The sequence below is a fragment of the Engystomops pustulosus genome, chromosome 5 (genome assembly GCF_040894005.1).
Source record: "Engystomops pustulosus chromosome 5, aEngPut4.maternal, whole genome shotgun sequence".
Lineage (NCBI taxonomy): Eukaryota > Metazoa > Chordata > Amphibia > Anura > Leptodactylidae > Engystomops > Engystomops pustulosus.
The window spans coordinates 131,824,845-131,842,670 of record NC_092415.1 but is presented as its reverse complement, the minus strand read 5'-3'; the positions used below and the strand labels follow the sequence as shown (position 1 = coordinate 131,842,670).

Here is a 17,826-nt window from a genome sequence, read left to right as displayed (position 1 = left end):
ACCTGTGGCTCGGGAGCCAAATATGGCTCTTTTGTTGGCTGCATCTGGCTCTCAGACAGATCTTTAATAAATAGTGATGGCTGCTGTGTGTCTCTTAGACAGATCACTGGACACAGGCAGCAATGTCACCGCTGCCTACGTCCTTTGTATGACCCAGGCGCCATCATCTAAGCTTGGGTCAAAGAGAAGAGCGTGGAAACGATGAGGAGCTGACTGCAGGGAGCACTGGTAAGTAAATATTCTTTTTTTTTTTTTTGCTGTGACTACCTATCCACTTGGGGGCATGTGCTGGGGCTACCCATCTACTAGGGGTATGTGCTGGGGCTACCTTTATACTGGGAAAAATGTGCTGCGACTACCTATCTCCTGTGAAGCATGAGCTGTGGCTACCTATTTATGGGAGTATGTGCCGTAGCTACCTATCTACTGGGGGTATGTGATGGGACTACCCATCTACTGGGAAGCATGTGGCAGGTGTCAAGATTTGGAGTAGTGAACCCCCCTGGACCACCACGGACAATGATTTAAGCATACACTTGGGACTGGAATCTAAGTGGCACCTGGTCTTCACCAGAGCCTGCCGCAAAGCAGGATGGTCTACACCTCTCAGGACTTTGAGGGACCACGTCATCAGGGAGAGATCAGCTCTGTCCATACATGGAATCTCTACATCTCCCAGACACAAGGATCTATTTTATTCAATTAAATAATTTTTGCCGCAATTTAAATCCACAACCTGCACACTCCACACGCAGGACAGAACCTCTATCCACTAGCAATGGGCTTCCTGGCTGTCTATTGGAGGGTTTTATGTAACAGAGCTTCACTATTACACAGGTTTAATGTACTGGTATATAGAGACGGATCTTCTGATTATTGTTATTGAGATTGTTATTATTTATTATTATTAGGATGATTGTTATCATAATGGAGACCATTATTATTATTTATTGAGATTTTTATTATGGAGATTAATATTATTGAAATTTTTATCATATTGGAGATTCTTATTATTGTATTTTAAGCATATAATACAGTTAATTTAAATGAATAAAAATGGCTAAGACAAAAAATAAGGGCTTATTCAGGGCGTGGCTGATGGGTTTCTAATCTACTTTTTGCCCTGCCCAGTTGGTTGCCTAGCAACATTTGAAGAAATAATACTGCATATGGATGTCATGCATGTGCCGTCCATTTTTTTGGCGGATCCGTTGACTTCTATGGATGTATGTGGTCCACATGCAAGACAAAATAACGCATGCTGCAAAAGGGGACATGTGAACAGACCCATAGGAAACATTGGGTTCGTTTGTAGAGATGAGCGAACATACTCGTCCGAGCTTGATGCTCGTTCGAGCATTAGCGTACTCGAAACTGCTCGTTGCTCGGACGAATACTTCGCCCGCTCGAGAAAATGGCAGCTCCCGCCGTTTTGCTTTTTGGCGGCCAGAAACAGAGCCAATCACAAGCCAGGAGACTCTGCACTCCACCCAGCATGACGTGGTACCCTTACACGTCGATAGCAGTGGTTGGCTGGCCAGATCAGGTGACCCTGGAATAGACTAGCCCCTGCCTGCGCTGCTCGGATCATTCTGTGTCTGGATGCCGCTAGGGAGACAGCTGCTGCTGGTCAGGGAAAGCGTTAGGCTGTTCAATTAGAATAGTGTTAGGCAGGAGTGATTCTACAAGAACCCAACAGCCCTTCTTAGGGCTACAATAACGTTATACTTTTTTTTTTTTTTTTATTTGCAGCTAGTACCATATTGTGAGGAATTTGCAGGGGGACTTGCTACCGTTGTGTTTAGCTCTTAGTGACACACATATCCACCTCAAACACCAAAGTGGGAAAATTTATTAGGGGTTTGATTTCAATTAGGCACAGTCTGTCATTTACTTTTTATTTTACGTTTATTTTTTCATAACTCAGCGTCATCTCATCTGGCATAGCAGTGTGCTTTCATACTTGGCTAGAAAATAGCCATAGGAGAATCCAAACGGCTTACTTACGCCTACAATAGCGTTATATATTTTATTTCTGGTTGATCTGCTGGTGGCTGTCCTTGCTGCAGTGCATCTACTACCAAATTGTGAGGAATTTGTAGTGAGACTTGCGACCTTTGTGTTTAGCGCTTAGTGACGCACATATCCATCGCAAAGACCGAAGTGGGAAAATTTATTAGGGGTTGGATTTCAATTAGGCACAGTCTGCCAGTTTCTTTTTATTTTACGTTTATTTTTTCATAACTCAGCGTCATCTCATCTGGCATAGCAGTGTGCTTTCATACTTGGCTAGAAAATAGCCATAGCAATAGGATAGCATTGTTTGGTTTTAAAAACTAAAAAACACAAAAAAACACAAAAAAAAGTTAAAAAAAAATTAAAGTTATAACTTTCATTTTCAAAATGTTTAACCCGAGGGCTAGGGGTAGAGGACGAGGGCGGGGACGTGGGCGTCCAACTACTGCAGGGGTCAGAGGCCGTGGTCCTGGGCGGGGTGAGACACCACCTGCTGATGAGGGAGCAGGGGAACGCCGCAGAGCTACACTCCCTAGGTTCATGTCTGAAGTTACTGGGACTCGTGGTAGAGCACTGTTGAGGCCAGAACAGTGCGAACAGGTGATGTCGTGGATTGCCGACAATGCTTCGAGCAATTTGTCCACCAGTCAGTCTTCCACGCAGTCCACCCATGTCACCGAAATCGGCACTCCTCCAGCTCCTGCACCTCAGCCTCCTCCCCCCCAGTCTGCCCCCTCCCAGGAAAATTTGGCATTTGAACCGGCATACTCTGAGGAACTGTTTTCTGGACCCTTCCCACAGTCACAAACCACTTGTGTGGTTGCTGCTGAGCAATTTTCCGATGCCCAGGTTTTCCACCAGTCGCAGTCTGTGGGTGATGATGACCTTCTTGACGTAGTGGAAGAAGTGTGTAAAGAGGTGTCCGACGATGAGGAGACACGGTTGTCAGACAGTGGTGAAGTTGTTGTCAGGGCAGGAAGTCCGAGGGGGGAGCAGACTGAGGGATCGGAGGATGATGAGATGACAGACCCAAGCTGGGTTGAGAGGCCGGGTGAACACAGTGCTTCTGAGACGGAGGAGAGTCCTCGACCAGAACAGGTTGGAAGAGGCAGTGGTGGGGCCAGACGGAGAGGCAGGGCCAGAGCAGGTGCATCAGCGCCAAATGTTGCCCGTAGTCAAGCTCCCGTGGCGAGGGCTAGATTTTCAGAAGTCTGGAGGTTCTTTAAAGAAACACCGGATGACCGACGGACTGTGGTGTGCAACCTTTGCCAAACCAGGATCAGCAGGGGTTCCACCACTACTAGCTTAACTACCACCAGTATGCGCAGGCATATGAATGCTAAACACCCCACTCAGTGGCACCAAGCCCGTTCACCTCCGGCCGTGCACACCACTGCTCCTTCCCCTGTGTCAGCTGATAGTCAGCCCCCTGCCCAGGACCCTGGCACAAAAAGCCCATCGTCGCCTCCACGATCCTCCACAGCATCCACCAGCGTTCAGCTCTCCATACCCCAGACGCTGGAGCGGAAACAGAAATATAGTGCAACCCACCCGCACGCCCAAGCCCTTAATGTCCACATCTCCAGATTGCTGAGCCTGGAGATGCTGCCCTATAGGCTAGTAGAGACTGAGGCCTTTCGCAACCTCATGGCGGCGGACGCCCCCTCGGTATTCGGTCCCCAGCCGCCACTACTTTTCCCGATGTGCCGTCCCAGCCCTGCACCAGCACGTGTCAGACAACATCATCCGTGCTCTGACCAACGCCGTTTCTGACAAGGTCCACATGACCACGGACACGTGGACGAGTGCTGCCGGGCAGGGCCACTATATATCGCTGACGGAACATTGGGTTAACTTGGTGGAGGCTGGGACCGAGTCTGACCCTGGGGCTGGTCATATACTGCCGACGCAGAGGATTGCGGGGCCTACCTCGGTCCAGGTCTCAAAGGCCTACTATACCTCCTCCTCCTCCCACCCCTCCTCCACCTCCTCCTCCTCCGAATTACCATCCGTGGGCATGGCGCCATCAGTCGGTAGCTCTAGGCACAGCAGCAGTGTCGTCGCTAAGCGACAGCAGGCGGTGCTCAAACTGCTGAGCCTAGGCGATAAAAGGCACACCGCCCAAGAGCTATTACAGGGCATTCCACATCAAACTTGTTAACTTTGTCGCCACCCTGCTGTGTAATCCACAAAATATACTGGCAAACTTTTATCATTTACCGATATTATTTCAGTGCTTCTTGAGCATCTGTTTACATTCCCCTCACCCGCCATATCCCAAACTTATAAGAACGCTACTACACTTGATCTTATACAAAAGGTTCTTAGAAGTGCTGTTTGGGGAGTAGCCTAGAGTAGAGATGAGCGAGCACTAAAATGATCGCGGGTGTTAGAGGCAGGTGTCGGCTATAATATATAGCCGACACCCGCAGCTTCTGGCGCCAGCTCCGTTCAGGAGCTGGCGCCAGAAGCTTGACGTACTATTACTGCATTTTGCGGGAACGCACCTCCCGTTATGCAGTAATAGTACGTCAAATGTCGGGAAGGGGTTAATGTTTAAGTACTGTTTATATAAAATACTATACTAAATAGTATAATTTAGGGCTCATTTAGATGGCCGTTTTTGATGTCTGTATGCTATCCTTTTTTTGCGGAAGACAAACGAATAGAGATGAGCGAGCACTAAAATGCTCGGGTACTCGTTATTCGAGACAAACTTTTCCCGATGCTCGAGTGCTCGTCTCGAATAACGAGCCCCATTGAAGTCAATGGGAGACTCGAGCATTTTTCAAGGGGACCAAGGCTCTGCACAGGGAAGCTTGGCCAAACACCTGGGAACCTCAGAAAAGGATGGAAACACTACGGAAATGGACAGGAAACAGCAGGGGCAGCATGCATGGATGCCTCTGAGGCTGCTTAATCGCACCATTATGCCAAAATTATGGGCAACAGCATGGCCATGACAGAGTGACAGAATGAAGCTAGATAGCATCTAAAACATCCAATAATTGACCCTGACACTATAGGGGACGGCATGCAGAGGCAGCGGCAGCAGCGGCAGGCTAGAGAGTGGCATGGCGACATACCCTAAATGGACTCAGGCTTCAAACCAATGGGTGGCAGAGAGGAACCAAAGGAGGTGAGCAAGAAGCGCTCAAATAATATCGGTACATGATAAAAGTTTGCCAGTATATTTTGTGGATTACACAGCAGGGTGGCGACAAAGTTAACATGGAAGCCATGAAAACAACCCAAAATTCTGCCTGACACAGCTCGTTTGATAAGGGAACCATGTATGGAGGCAGTGAACTAGTAGTAGATTAAAGGTGCTGCAGTTAAAACTATGTTAGTTGGATCTTGGCATGGAGCTGGCGCTCTGCTGCCAGGCGAGCTTTCGCCAATCCAAGCCCCTGTCTCTAGGCTACTCGCCAAACAGCACTTCTAAGAACCTTTTGTATAAGATCAAGTGTAGTAGCGTTCTTATAAGTTTGGGATATGGCGGGTGAGGGGAATGTAAACAGATGCGCAAGAAGCGCATGATGCGCATGGAGCTGGCGCTCCGCTGCCAGGTGAGCTTTCGCCAATCCAAGCCCCTGTCTCTAGGCTACTCCCCAAACAGCACTTCTAAGAACCTTTTGTATAAGATCAAGTGTAGTAGCGTTCTTATAAGTTTGGGATATGGCGGGTGAGGGGAATGTAAACAGATGCGCAAGAAACGCTGAAATAATATCGGTAAATGATAAAAGTTTGCCCGTATATTTTGTGGATTACACAGCAGGGTGGCGACAAAGTTAACAAGTTTGATGTGGAATGCCCTGTAATAGCTCTTGGGCGGTGTGCCTTTTATCGCCTAGGCTCAGCAGTTTGAGCACCGCCTGCTGTTGCTTAGCGACGGCACTGCTGCTGTGCCTAGAGCTACCGACTGATGGCGCCATGGCCACGGATGGTAATTCGGAGGAGGAGGAGGAGGGGTGGGAGGAGGAGGAGGTATACTAGGCCTTTGTGACCTGGACCGAGGTAGGCCCCGCAATTCTCTGCGTCGGCAGTATATGACCAGCCCCAGGGTCAGACTCGGTCCCAGCCTGCACCAAGTTAAGTGTAGTAGCATTCTTATAAGTTTGGGATACGGCGGGTGAGGGGAATGTAAACAGATGCGCAAGAAGCGCATGAAGCGCATGGAGCTGGCGCTCCGCTGCCAGGCGAGCTTTCGCCAATCCAAGCCCCTGTCTCTAGGCTACTCCCCAAACAGCACTTCTAAGAACCTTTTGTATAAGATCAAGTGTAGTAGCGTTCTTATAAGTTTAGGATATGGTGGGTGAGGGGAATGTAAACAGATGCGCAAGAAGCGCTGAAATAATATTGGTAAATGATAAAAGTTTGCCAGTATATTTTGTGGATAACACAGCAGGGTGGCGACAAAGTTAACAACTTTGATGTGGAATCCATGAAAACAACCCAAATTTCTGCCTGACACACCTCGTTTGATAAGGGGACGATGTATGGAGGCAGCTATATGGACGACTTTTGGAGGTAGCAATGGAGACAACGTGTGGAGGCTGCTATGGAGACAATTTAATTTGGATAGTGCCTGTATGTGGCAGTCCAAAAAAGTTTTCAACCCAGAGGAGCAGGTAGGTGGCCCTCCAGAAAAATGGAATAGATTGAGTGCCTGTATGTGGCACTCCCAAAAATTGTTTAAAACAGAGGACCGGGTAGGTGGCCCTCCAGAAAAATTAAATGCATAAAGTACTATAGCTAGAGCCAGTGGGCCCTGTCAAAAAATAGCCAGTTTCCTCTGCTTTAGTGTACAAAGAGGAGGAGAAGGAGGAAAATGAGGAGGAGGAGGAGTGCATAAATTATTCAGGTTGAGCTTCCTTCACCTGGTGGAGATTGGAAATTATGAGAAATCCAGGCTTTATTCATCTTAATAAGCGTCAGCCTGTCAGCGCTGTCAGTCGACAGGCGTGTACGCTTATCGGTGATGATGCCACCAGCTGCACTGAAAACCCGCTCGGACAACACGCTAGCGGCAGGGCAGGCAAGAACCTCCAAGGCGTACAGCGCCAGTTCGTGCCACATGTCCAGCTTTGAAACCAGTAGTTGTAGGGAGCTGTGTGATCATTTAGGACGATGGTATAGTCAGCTACGTACTCCCTCACCATCTTTCTGTAAAGATCAGCCCTACTCTGCCGAGACTGGGGACAGGTGACAGTGTCTTGCTGGGGTGACATAAAGCTGGCAAAAGCCTTGTAAAGCGTACCCTTGCCAGTGCTGGACAAGCTGCCTGCTCGCCTACTCTCCCTCGCTACTTGTCCCGCAGAACTACGCACTCTGCCGCTAGCGCTGTCAGAAGGGAAATACTGTTTCAGCTTGTGCACCAGGGCCTGCTGGTGTTCATGCATTTTCACACTCCTTTCCTCTCCAGGGATGAGAGTGGAAAGATTTTGCTTGTACCGTGGGTCCAGGAGAGTGAATACCCAGTAATCGGTGCTGGAATAAATTCTTTGAACGCGAGGGTCACGGGATAGGCAGCCTAGCATGAAATCTGCCATATGCGCCAGAGTACCAACACGTAAGAATTCACTCCCCTCACTGGCCTGACTGTCCATTTCCTCCTCCTCCAACTCCTCCAACTCCTCTTCTTCTGCCCATACACGCTGAACAGTGAAGGACTCAACAATGGTCCCCTCTTGTGTCTCACCAACATTCTCCTCCTCTTCCTCCTCATCCTCCTCCACCTCCTCCGATATGCGCTGAGAAACAGACCTAAGGGTGCTTTGGCTATCAACAAGGGAATCTTCTTCCCCCGTCTCTTGTGACGAGCGCAAAGCTTCCGACTTCATGCGGATCAGAGAGTTTTTCAACAGGCCAAGCAGCGGGATGGTGAGGCTGATGATGGCGGCATCGCCACTGACCATCTGTGTTGACTCCTCAAAGTTACTCAGCACCTGACAGATATCAGACATCCACGTCCACTCCTCATTGTAGACTTGAGGAAGCTGACTGACCTGACTACCAGTTCTGGTGGAAGTTGACATCTGGCAGTCTACAATCGCTCTGCGCTGCTGGTAAACTCTGGATAACATGGTTAATGTTGAATTCCACCTCGTGGGCACGTCGCACAACAGTCGGTGAGCGGGCAGTTGGAGGCGGCGCTGCGCTGCCCTGAGAGTGGCAGCATCTGTGCTGGACTTCCTGAAATGCGCACAGATGCGGCGCACCTTCGTGAGCAAATCAGACAGATTGGGGTATGTCTTGAGGAAACGCTGAACTATCAGATTTAACACATGGGCCAGGCATGGCACATGTGTCAGTCTGCCGAGTTGCAGAGCCGCCACCAGGTTACGGCCGTTGTCACACACAACCATGCCTGGCTTCAGGTTCAGCGGTGCCAGCCACAGATCAGTCTGCTCTGTGATGCCCTGTAATAGCTCTTGGGCGGTGTGCCTTTTATCGCCTAGGCTCAGCAGTTTGAGCACCGCCTGCTGTCGCTTAGCGACGGCACTGCTGCTGTGCCTAGAGCTACCGACTGATGGCGGCATGGCCACGGATGGTAGTTCGGAGGAGGAGGTGGACAAGGGGTGGGAGGAGGAGGAGGCATAGTAGGCCTGAAAGACCTGGACCGAGGTAGGCCCCGCAATCCTCGGCGTCGGCAGTATATGACCAGCCGCAGGGTCAGACTCGGTCCCAGCCTCCACCAAGTTAACCCAATGTGCCGTCAGCGATATATAGTGGCCCTGCCCGGCAGCACTCGTCCACGTGTCCGTGGTCAGGTGGACCTTGTCAGAAACGGCGTTGGTCAGGGCACGGATGATGTTGTCTGACACGTGCTGGTGCAGGGCTGGGACGGCACATCGGGAAAAGTAGTGGCGGCTGGGGACCGAATACCAAGGGGCGGCCGCCGCCATGAGGTTGCGAAAGGCCTCGGTCTCTACTAGCCTATAGGGCAGCATCCCCAGGCTAAGCAATCTGGAGATGTGGACATTAAGGGCTTGGGCGTGCGGGTGGGTTGCACTATATTTACGTTTCCGCTCCAGCGTCTGGGGTATAGAGAGCTGAACGCTGGTGGATGCTGTGGAGGCGACGATGGGGTTTTTGTGCCAGGGTCCTGGGCAGGGGGCTGACTATCAGCTCACACAGGGGAAGGAGCAGTGGTGTGCACGGCCGGAGGTGAACGGGCTTGGTTCTAGCCCTCGCCGCGGGAGCCCTCGCCACGGGAGCTTCACTACGTGACACATTTGGCGCTGATGCACCTGCTCTGGCCCTGCCTCTCCGTCTGGCCCCACCACTGCCTCTTCCAACCTGTTCTGGTCGAGGACTCTCCTCCGTCTCAGAAGCACTGTGTTCACCCGGCCTCTCAACCCAGCTTGGGTCTGTCACCTCATCATCCTCCGATCCCTCAGTCTGCTCCCCCCTTGGACTTCCTGCCCTGACAACAACTTCACCACTGTCTGACAACCGTGTCTCCTCATCGTCGGACACCTCTTTACACACTTCTTCCACTACGTCAACAAGGTCATCATCACCCACAGACTGCGACTGGTGGAAAACCTGGGCATCGGAAAATTGCTCAGCAGCAACCGGATAAGTGGTTTGTGACTGTGGGAAGGGTCCAGAAAACAGTTCCTCAGAGTATGCCAGTTCAAATGCCAAATTTTCCTGGGAGGGGGCAGACTGGGGGGGAGGAGGCTGAGGTGCAGGAGCGCCGATTTCGGTGACATGGGTGGACTGCGTGGAAGACTGACTGGTGGACAAATTGCTCGAAGCATTGTCGGCAATCCACGACATCACCTGTTCGCACTGTTCTGGCCTCAACAGTGCTCTACCACGAGTCCCAGTAACTTGAGACATGAACCTAGGGAGTGTAGCTCTGCGGCGTTCCCCTGCTCCCTCATCAGCAGGTGGTGTCTCACCCCGCCCAGGACCACGGCCTCTGACCCCTGCAGTAGTTGGACGCCCACGTCCCCGCCCTCGTCCTCTACCCCTAGCCCTCGGGTTAAACATTTTGAAAATGAAAGTTATAACTTTAATTTTTTTTTAACTTTTTTTTGTGTTTTTTAGTTTTTAAAACCAAACAATGCTATCCTATTGCTATGGCTATTTTCTAGCCAAGTATGAAAGCACACTGCTATGCCAGATGAGATGACGCTATGAAAAAATAAACGTAAAATAAAAAGGAAATGGCAGACTGTGCCTAATTGAAATCCAACCCCTAATAAATTTTCCCACTTTGGTCTTTGCGATGGATATGTGCGTCACTAAGCGCTAAACACAGCGGTCGCAAGTCTCACTCCAAATTCCTGACAATTGGCTAGTAGATGCACTGCAGCAAGGACAGCCACCAGCAGATCAACCAGAAATAAAATATATATAACGCTATTGTAGGCGTAAGTAAGCCGTTTGGATTCTCCTTTGGCTATTTTCTAGCCAAGTATGAAAGCACACTGATGAGATGACGCTGAGTTATGAAAAAATAAACGTAAAATAAAAAGAAACTGCCAGACTGTGCCTAATTGAAATCCAACCCCTAATAAATTTTCCCACTTCGGTCTTTGCGATGGATATGTGCGTCACTAAGCGCTAAACACAGCGGTCGCAAGTCTCACTCCAAATTCCTGACAATTGGCTAGTATATGCACTGCAGCAAGGACAGCCACCAGCAGATCAACCAGAAATAAAATATATATAACGCTATTGTAGGCGTAAGTAAGCCGTTTGGATTCTCCTTTGGCTATTTTCTAGCCAAGTATGAAAGCACACTGATGAGATGACGCTGAGTTATGAAAAAATAAACGTAAAATAAAAAGGAAATGGCAGACTGTGCCTAATTGAAATCAAACCCCTAATAAATTTTCCCACTTTGGTGTTTGAGGTGGATATGTGTGTCACTAAGAGCTAAACACAACGGTAGCAAGTCCCCCTGCAAATTCCTCACAATATGGTACTAGCTGCACTACTAGTGCCAGCAAGCCCAGCCACAAGCAAACAAAAAAAAAAAAGTATAACGTTATTGTAGCCCTAAGAAGGGCTGTTGGGTTCTTGTTGAATCACTCCTGCCTAACACTATTCTAATAGAACACCCTAACGCTTTCCCTGACCAGCAGCAGCTCTCTCCCTAGCGGCATCCAGACACAGAATGATCCGAGCAGCGCGGGCAGCGGCTAGTCTATCCCAGGGTCACCTGATCTGGCCAGCCAACCACTGCTATCGACGTGTAAGGGTACCACGTCATGCTGGGTGGAGTGCAGAGTCTCCTGGCTTGTGATTGGCTCTGTTTCTGGCCGCCAAAAAGCAAAACGGCGGGAGCTGCCATTTTCTCGAGCGGGCGAAGTATTCGTCCGAGCAACGAGCAGTTTCGAGTACGCTAATGCTCGAACGAGCATCAAGCTCGGACGAGTATGTTCGCTCATCTCTAGCCTAGAGACAGGGGCTTGGATTGGCGAAAGCTCGCCTGGAAGCGGAGCGCCAGCTCCATCCCAAGATCCAACTAACATAGTTTTAACTGCAGCACCTTTAATCTACTACTAGTTCACTGCCTCCATAATAATAATAATAATAATAATAATCTTTATTTATATAGCGCCATCATATTCCGTAGCGCTTTACAAATCATAGGAAACAAATACAAATGTAATGTAACAGAGCACAACATTTGTATGGAACAACAGGAGTGAGGTCCCTGCTCGCCAGAGCTTACGGTTTATGAAGATGATGGGGTAACACGAGGTAAAAGAATATTTAATGGTCAAGCCATTCTTCCTAGGGAATAGAACAAAATATAATAAATGGAATTGCTGTCGCTTGAACCACTCAGCCGTCATCTTATATACCAGGTCCAGGGTGAATGGGACTGCAGAGAAGTCTGGTGCCTGTTGGTTGCTGGATAACAGATGGGAGGACGACACAGGACGGGTTAGTAGAAGAGTTAAAACTTCATGCAGTTAATGAGTGTTATAGGCTTGCCTAAAGAAATGGGTTTTAAGAGCACGTTTGAAACTTTGGAGGTTAGGTATTAGTCTGATAGTCCGGGGCAGAGCATTCCATAGAATTGGTGCAGCTCTAGAGAAGTCTTGGAGACGCGAGTGGGAGGTCCGTACTAGGGTAGAGGTTAATCTAAGATCACTGGCGGATCTAAGAGCACGGGTTGGGCGATAGACTGAGATAAGAGAGGAGAGGTAGGGGGGTGCAGCATTATACAGAGCTTTATGGATGAGGGTTATTATTTTAAACTGTATTCGAAAGGAGACTGGCAGCCAGTGCAGCGACTGGCATGAACTGTAGGCATACATGGTCCCCTTATCAAACGAGCTTTGTCAGGCAGAATTTTGGGTTGTTTTCATGGCTTCCACAACAAACTTGTTAACTTTGTCGCCACCCTGCTGTGTAATCCACAAAATATACTGGCAAACTTTTATCATTTACCAATATTATTTCAGCGCTTCTTGCGCATCGGTTTACATTCCCCTCACCCGCCATATCCCAAACTTATAAGAACGCTACTACACTTGATCTTATACAAAAGGTTCTTAGAAGTGCTGTTTGGGGAGTAGCCTAGAGACAGGGGCTTGGATTGGCGAAAGCTCGCCTGGCAGCGGAGCGCCAGCTCCATGCCAAGATCCAACTAACATAGTTTTAACTGCAGCACCTTTAATCTACTACTAGTTCACTGCCTCCATACATGGTCCCCTTATCAAACGAGCTGTGTCAGGCAGAATTTTGGGTTGTTTTCATGGCTTCCATGTTAACTTTGTCGCCACCCTGCTGTGTAATCCACAAAATATACTGGCAAACTTTTATCATGTACCGATATTATTTGAGCGCTTCTTGCTCACCTCCTTTGGTTCCTCTCTGCCACCCATTGGTTTGAAGCCTGAGTCCATTTAGGGTATGTCGCCATGCCACTTTCTAGCCTGCCGCTGCTGCCTCTGCATGCCGTCCCCTATAGTGTCAGGGTCAATTATTGGATGTTTTAGATGCTATCTAGCTTCATTCTGTCACTCTGTCATGGCCATGCTGTTGCCCATAATTTTGGCATAATGGTGCATTTAAGCAGCCTCAGAGGCATCCATGCATGCTGCCCCTGCTGTTTCCTGTCCATTTCCGTGGTGTTTCCATCCTTTTCTGAGGTTCCCAGGTGTTTGGCCAAGCTTCCCTGTGCAGAGCCTTGGTCCCCTTGAAAAATGCTCGAGTCTCCCATTGACTTCAATGGGGCTCGTTATTCGAGACGAGCACTCGAGCATCGGGAAAAGTTTGTCTCGAATAACGAGTACCCGAGCATTTTAGTGCTCGCTCATCTCTATTCGTTTGTCTTCCGCAAAAAAAGGATAGCATACAGACATCAAAAACGGCCATCTAAATGAGCCCTAAATTATACTATTTAGTATAGTATTTTATATAAACAGTACTTAAACATTAACCCCTTCCCGACATTTGACGTACTATTACTGCATAACGGGAGGTGCGTTCCCGCAAAATGCAGTAATAGTACGTCAAGCTTCTGGCGCCAGCTCCTGAACGGAGCTGGCGCCAGAAGCTGCGGGTGTCGGCTATATATTATAGCCGACACCTGCCTCTAACACCCGCGATCGGAGATTTCTCCGATCGCGGGTGTTAACCCCTAACACACCGCCGTTGCGCTGACCGCTGCGTGTCAGGGGCATTTAGCTGGAATCGGTCCCCCCTCCCGCGGCGCTTACCGGGGGGGGGTCCGCTGCTCCGATCGCAGCCCCGGGACTGCTGGTGCCCGGGGCTGCGCGATCCTCCTGCCGGCTGTGACAAACTGAGCATACACTGTATTAGGTGAAGAATAGCTTGAACAAGTGATCAATGGATCACTTGTTCAAGCTAACCTGTAAAAGTAAAGAAAAAAAGGTAAAAAAAACCACTAATAACACACTTTTGAATAAAAATAATTAATTAAATAAAGTTAAAGTCCCCCTAAACACAAACATTCCCTATACACATCTAATAAAGTGAAAAAACCTGAAAATTTCCAAAATACCCCACATATTTGGTATCACCGCGTCCGTAACAATCTGTACAATAAGTCAGAAACATTTTTGGACCCGTACGGTGAACGCCGTAATAACAAACGCGAAAAACTTGCCAGAAATGTAAATTTTCATAAAATCCCTTCACAAAAATGTTTCAAAAAATGATCAAAAAAAAGTTATGTGCACCAAAATGGTACCAATGAAAAGGACAACTCAACACGTAAAAAATAAGCCCTAAACTAGCACTGTCAACAAAAAAATATTAAAGTTATATCCTGGAAAGATGGCGATGCAAAAACAAATGAGATTTTCTTTATATTCGTTTTTTTCCTGTAAAATATATAAAAAACTATATAAATGAGGTATCACCGTAATCATAGTGATCTAGAGAATAAAAATATTATAGTAATTTTAGTGTACGACCCCCAAAATATACCAAAAAAAGAACCCAAAATTGACAATTTTCTTTTCCTCCATACATTAAACAGTTAATAAAATCTCATCAAAAAGCTATAGACCCACTAAAATGAAGTATTTGTAAAGTGCATCTCATGTCGCAAAAAATAAGCCTTTATATGTCCAAATTGCCAAAAAAATAAAGATTGTATAGCTATTATAAAGTGACAATGCATAATCTGCTCTGAATGGCGCAGCTCCCCTTTGATGCCCTGGCGTGTGCCCATACAGCAGGTTACCACCACATATGGGGTATTACTATACACAGGAGAGATTGGGTATCAAATTTTGTGGAGCGTTTTGGTATTTTATCCACTGAGAATTTGTACATTTTATGAAAAACACATTAATTTAGTAAAAAAAAAAAAAAAAAAAAATTTCAAAATTGCATCAGATTTTGTTTTAACCCCTGTAAACCAATTAAAGGGTTAACAAACTTCATAAAAGTTGTTTTACGTACGTTTAGGGGTATAGTTTCTATAATGGGGTAATTTATGGAGTTTTACTTTTATTTAGGCCTCTCAAAGTGACTTGAAACCTGAGCAGGTCCCTCAATAGCAGGATTTTGCTTTTTTTATGAAAATGTCAAAAATCGCACCTAACGTTCAAAGCCCCATAACAGCTTACAAAAATAAGACTATGTATAAAAAACCACGGATGTATAAAGTAGACATTTGGTGAATGTTGGTTATTATGTTTTCTGGTGTTATAACTCATGTGTGGAAAAAGTAGAACATTTTGAATTTCGAAAATTGAGAATTTTTCCAAATTTTCACCAAATATCTGATTTTCTCATAAATAAATGCAAAACATACCACCAAAATTTTGTAACTAACATGAAGTACAATGTGTCACGAGAAAACAATTTCAAAATCCCTTGGATATGTTAAAGCGTTTCGAAGTAATAACCACTTATAGTGACACAGGGCAGATTTGAAAAAAAGGGCAGTGTCAGGAAGGTGAAAAGTGGCTTCAGCGTTAAGGGGCTCTTTGCATACTTAAAAGTCTTTTTTGTCTTTTGCAGGTATTGCTTCGCTGCTAGTTTCTTTTCTGGTGGGTGTATATTATAATACTATCATAGCTTGGATCCTCTGGTATTTTTTCAATTCATTTCAGGACCCACTTCCCTGGAGTTACTGCCCTGCTAGCTTCAACAAAACAGGTAGTGGCAATCAATATCTTTCTTCAACATACAGTCAAATAAGCATACTTTACATTGTAACAAGTCATCCTGTTTAACCTGTTGGCATGTTAGAAGGAAGGTGTCCAGGTTTCAATTCCAGGTGTACCTAAACCTCTTAATGTGAGGATCTCCCAAGACCACACCACCACCACACCAGTTAACCAGCTCTGGTCTCTTAGTAGATCCTGATGGCATCTCAGACAGGTCAGATCTGTTTAGATCAAGTCTGCCCTGGCGGAGATTTTAGCTATAGTTTCCACTGGTTTTCCAGCGGAAGGGGTTTATTACATGCCTTCTCCAACAGGGAAAGTATAGTAATATTATAGCCATGTATGAAGTTTTTTTTATCGCTTAAAGAGGACCTGTCAACCAATTTATCAGCACTAGGAGCTGCTTACTAAAGTAAGCAGCTCCTAGTGCTTGAACAAATGCCGCATTGTTAGAGGAATAGCGTTACCGGAAACCTCCGGTAACTCTATCAAACACTGTGGCGGGGTACGGTGTAATTGTCAGACAGCTTGCAAAGCTGTCCGACGTATTCTTGGGGGGGCGAGGTTGGGGTGGGGCTAGGGGCGGTGACTGACGCCTAGCGCGCGGCAGTCACTGGCGACCTATGGAGCGAGCGGGGCGGTCCGAGGAAGAGCAGTGCCTCAGACCGCCTCCTCATGAATACATTGGACAGCTTTGCAAGCGGTCCGATGATTACATTGAACCCTGCCACAGTGTTTGATAGCGTTACCGCTATCACTCTAACACTGCGGCATTTGATCAAGCATTAGGAGCTGCTTACTTTGGCCTTAAAGAGGACCTGTCACCTAGAGACACATTGCCACATAGCCACATTGTAATAGTCAGTAACATATCTTGAAGTTTAAAGGGAACCTGTCATCAGGCCTAATAAACCACTACTAGTATATTGTCAGGTAGCAGAACACCTTCTAGTTTTTGTTTCTTTCATGGTCCATTGTGGTGGCATCATCCAGAAAATCAACTTTGACATGAGATGTAAATTGGATGTATAAAGTCAGGGAGGGAAGCTCTGAACGCCTCCTCTGTGACTGTTCATCGGATTTTAGGAGATCTGGTAAGTGATATCTCTGGATGTAGGACCACCAATTATCAATGGGTTATGAAAGAAAACACAATCTGGAAGGTGTTCAGCTGCTTAGCAACATACGGGTAGTGATTTATTATGACAGGATTTTCTGATGACCGTTTTCCCTTTAGCACCTGCATAGCATCTGAATCCTCATAGACTAAGCTTTTGCGAGCAGGACCCTTACTCCTATTGTTCCATATGACCAAGGCCGGATTAAGGTTGGTGGGGGCCCCTGGGTGCAAAATCTGGTGTGGGCCCCCACACTGAATGTACCGTACATACATATCCTATTGCTCACAATCCACTATCCCCGCAGTGACACAGCTGCCTTTCCCCCAGTAACACATTTATTTATCTACCTACACCCCTAACAGACACGCAGTCCCATGTAACATACACCTCAACCCCTAGCAGACACACAGTCCCGTGTAGCGTACACCTCAGCCCGCACCAGACATGCAGTTCCATGTAACATACACCTCAGCCTGCACCAGACACGCAGTCCGATGTAACATACACCTCAGCCCACATCAGCCACAAAGTCCCATGCATACCTCCCAATCATCCCACTTTTAGCGGGACAGTCCAGTATTTTGGGCTCTTTCCCACTGTCACAGGCGGCTAGGAGTATGTCCCAGGTTCTGCTCACCTCCAGACCCGGTAGATTAGCGCTGCAGAGCAGCCGAGTCTTGGGGACCAGGAGGAGGTGGGACTAGCCCCTGCTACCTCCTCACATGATATCTGCACGAGTCATGTGAGGAGGTAGCTCCGCCCCTGGGAAGGGGGGCGAGGTAAGGTAAGAAACTTAGGTTTTTTGTTTACTACCGGGGGACAGGGGATGCTGGGGCACAGGAGGGGAACGGGGGGTGGGGTGAGACAGGGAAGCTGGAGGCTACAGGAGGCGGCTGCGGGACAGGAATATGCTGGAGGACAGGAGAAGTATGCTGAAGGACAGAAGGAGAAGGAGACTGATAGGAACAGATAGTATTTGGGGAGATAAATAACAGTGGAAACCAAATGTAAAGGGTGGATAAAATTAAAGAGGGGTTTTATATGTTGCAGAGTTGAATTGGGGATAT

General features: G+C 47.5%; 1 protein-coding gene across 1 annotated transcript in view; it reads left to right on the top strand.

The window, feature by feature from the left end:
- Positions 1 to 17,826, top strand: part of SLC6A18 (solute carrier family 6 member 18) — a 212,753-nt gene that overhangs the window by 45,504 nt on the left and 149,423 nt on the right. Inside the window, exon 3 of the mRNA XM_072154773.1 lies at positions 15,490 to 15,627. Coding sequence (XP_072010874.1) covers positions 15,490 to 15,627 — 138 coding nt within the window. The remainder of the gene's footprint in view (positions 1 to 15,489; positions 15,628 to 17,826) is intronic.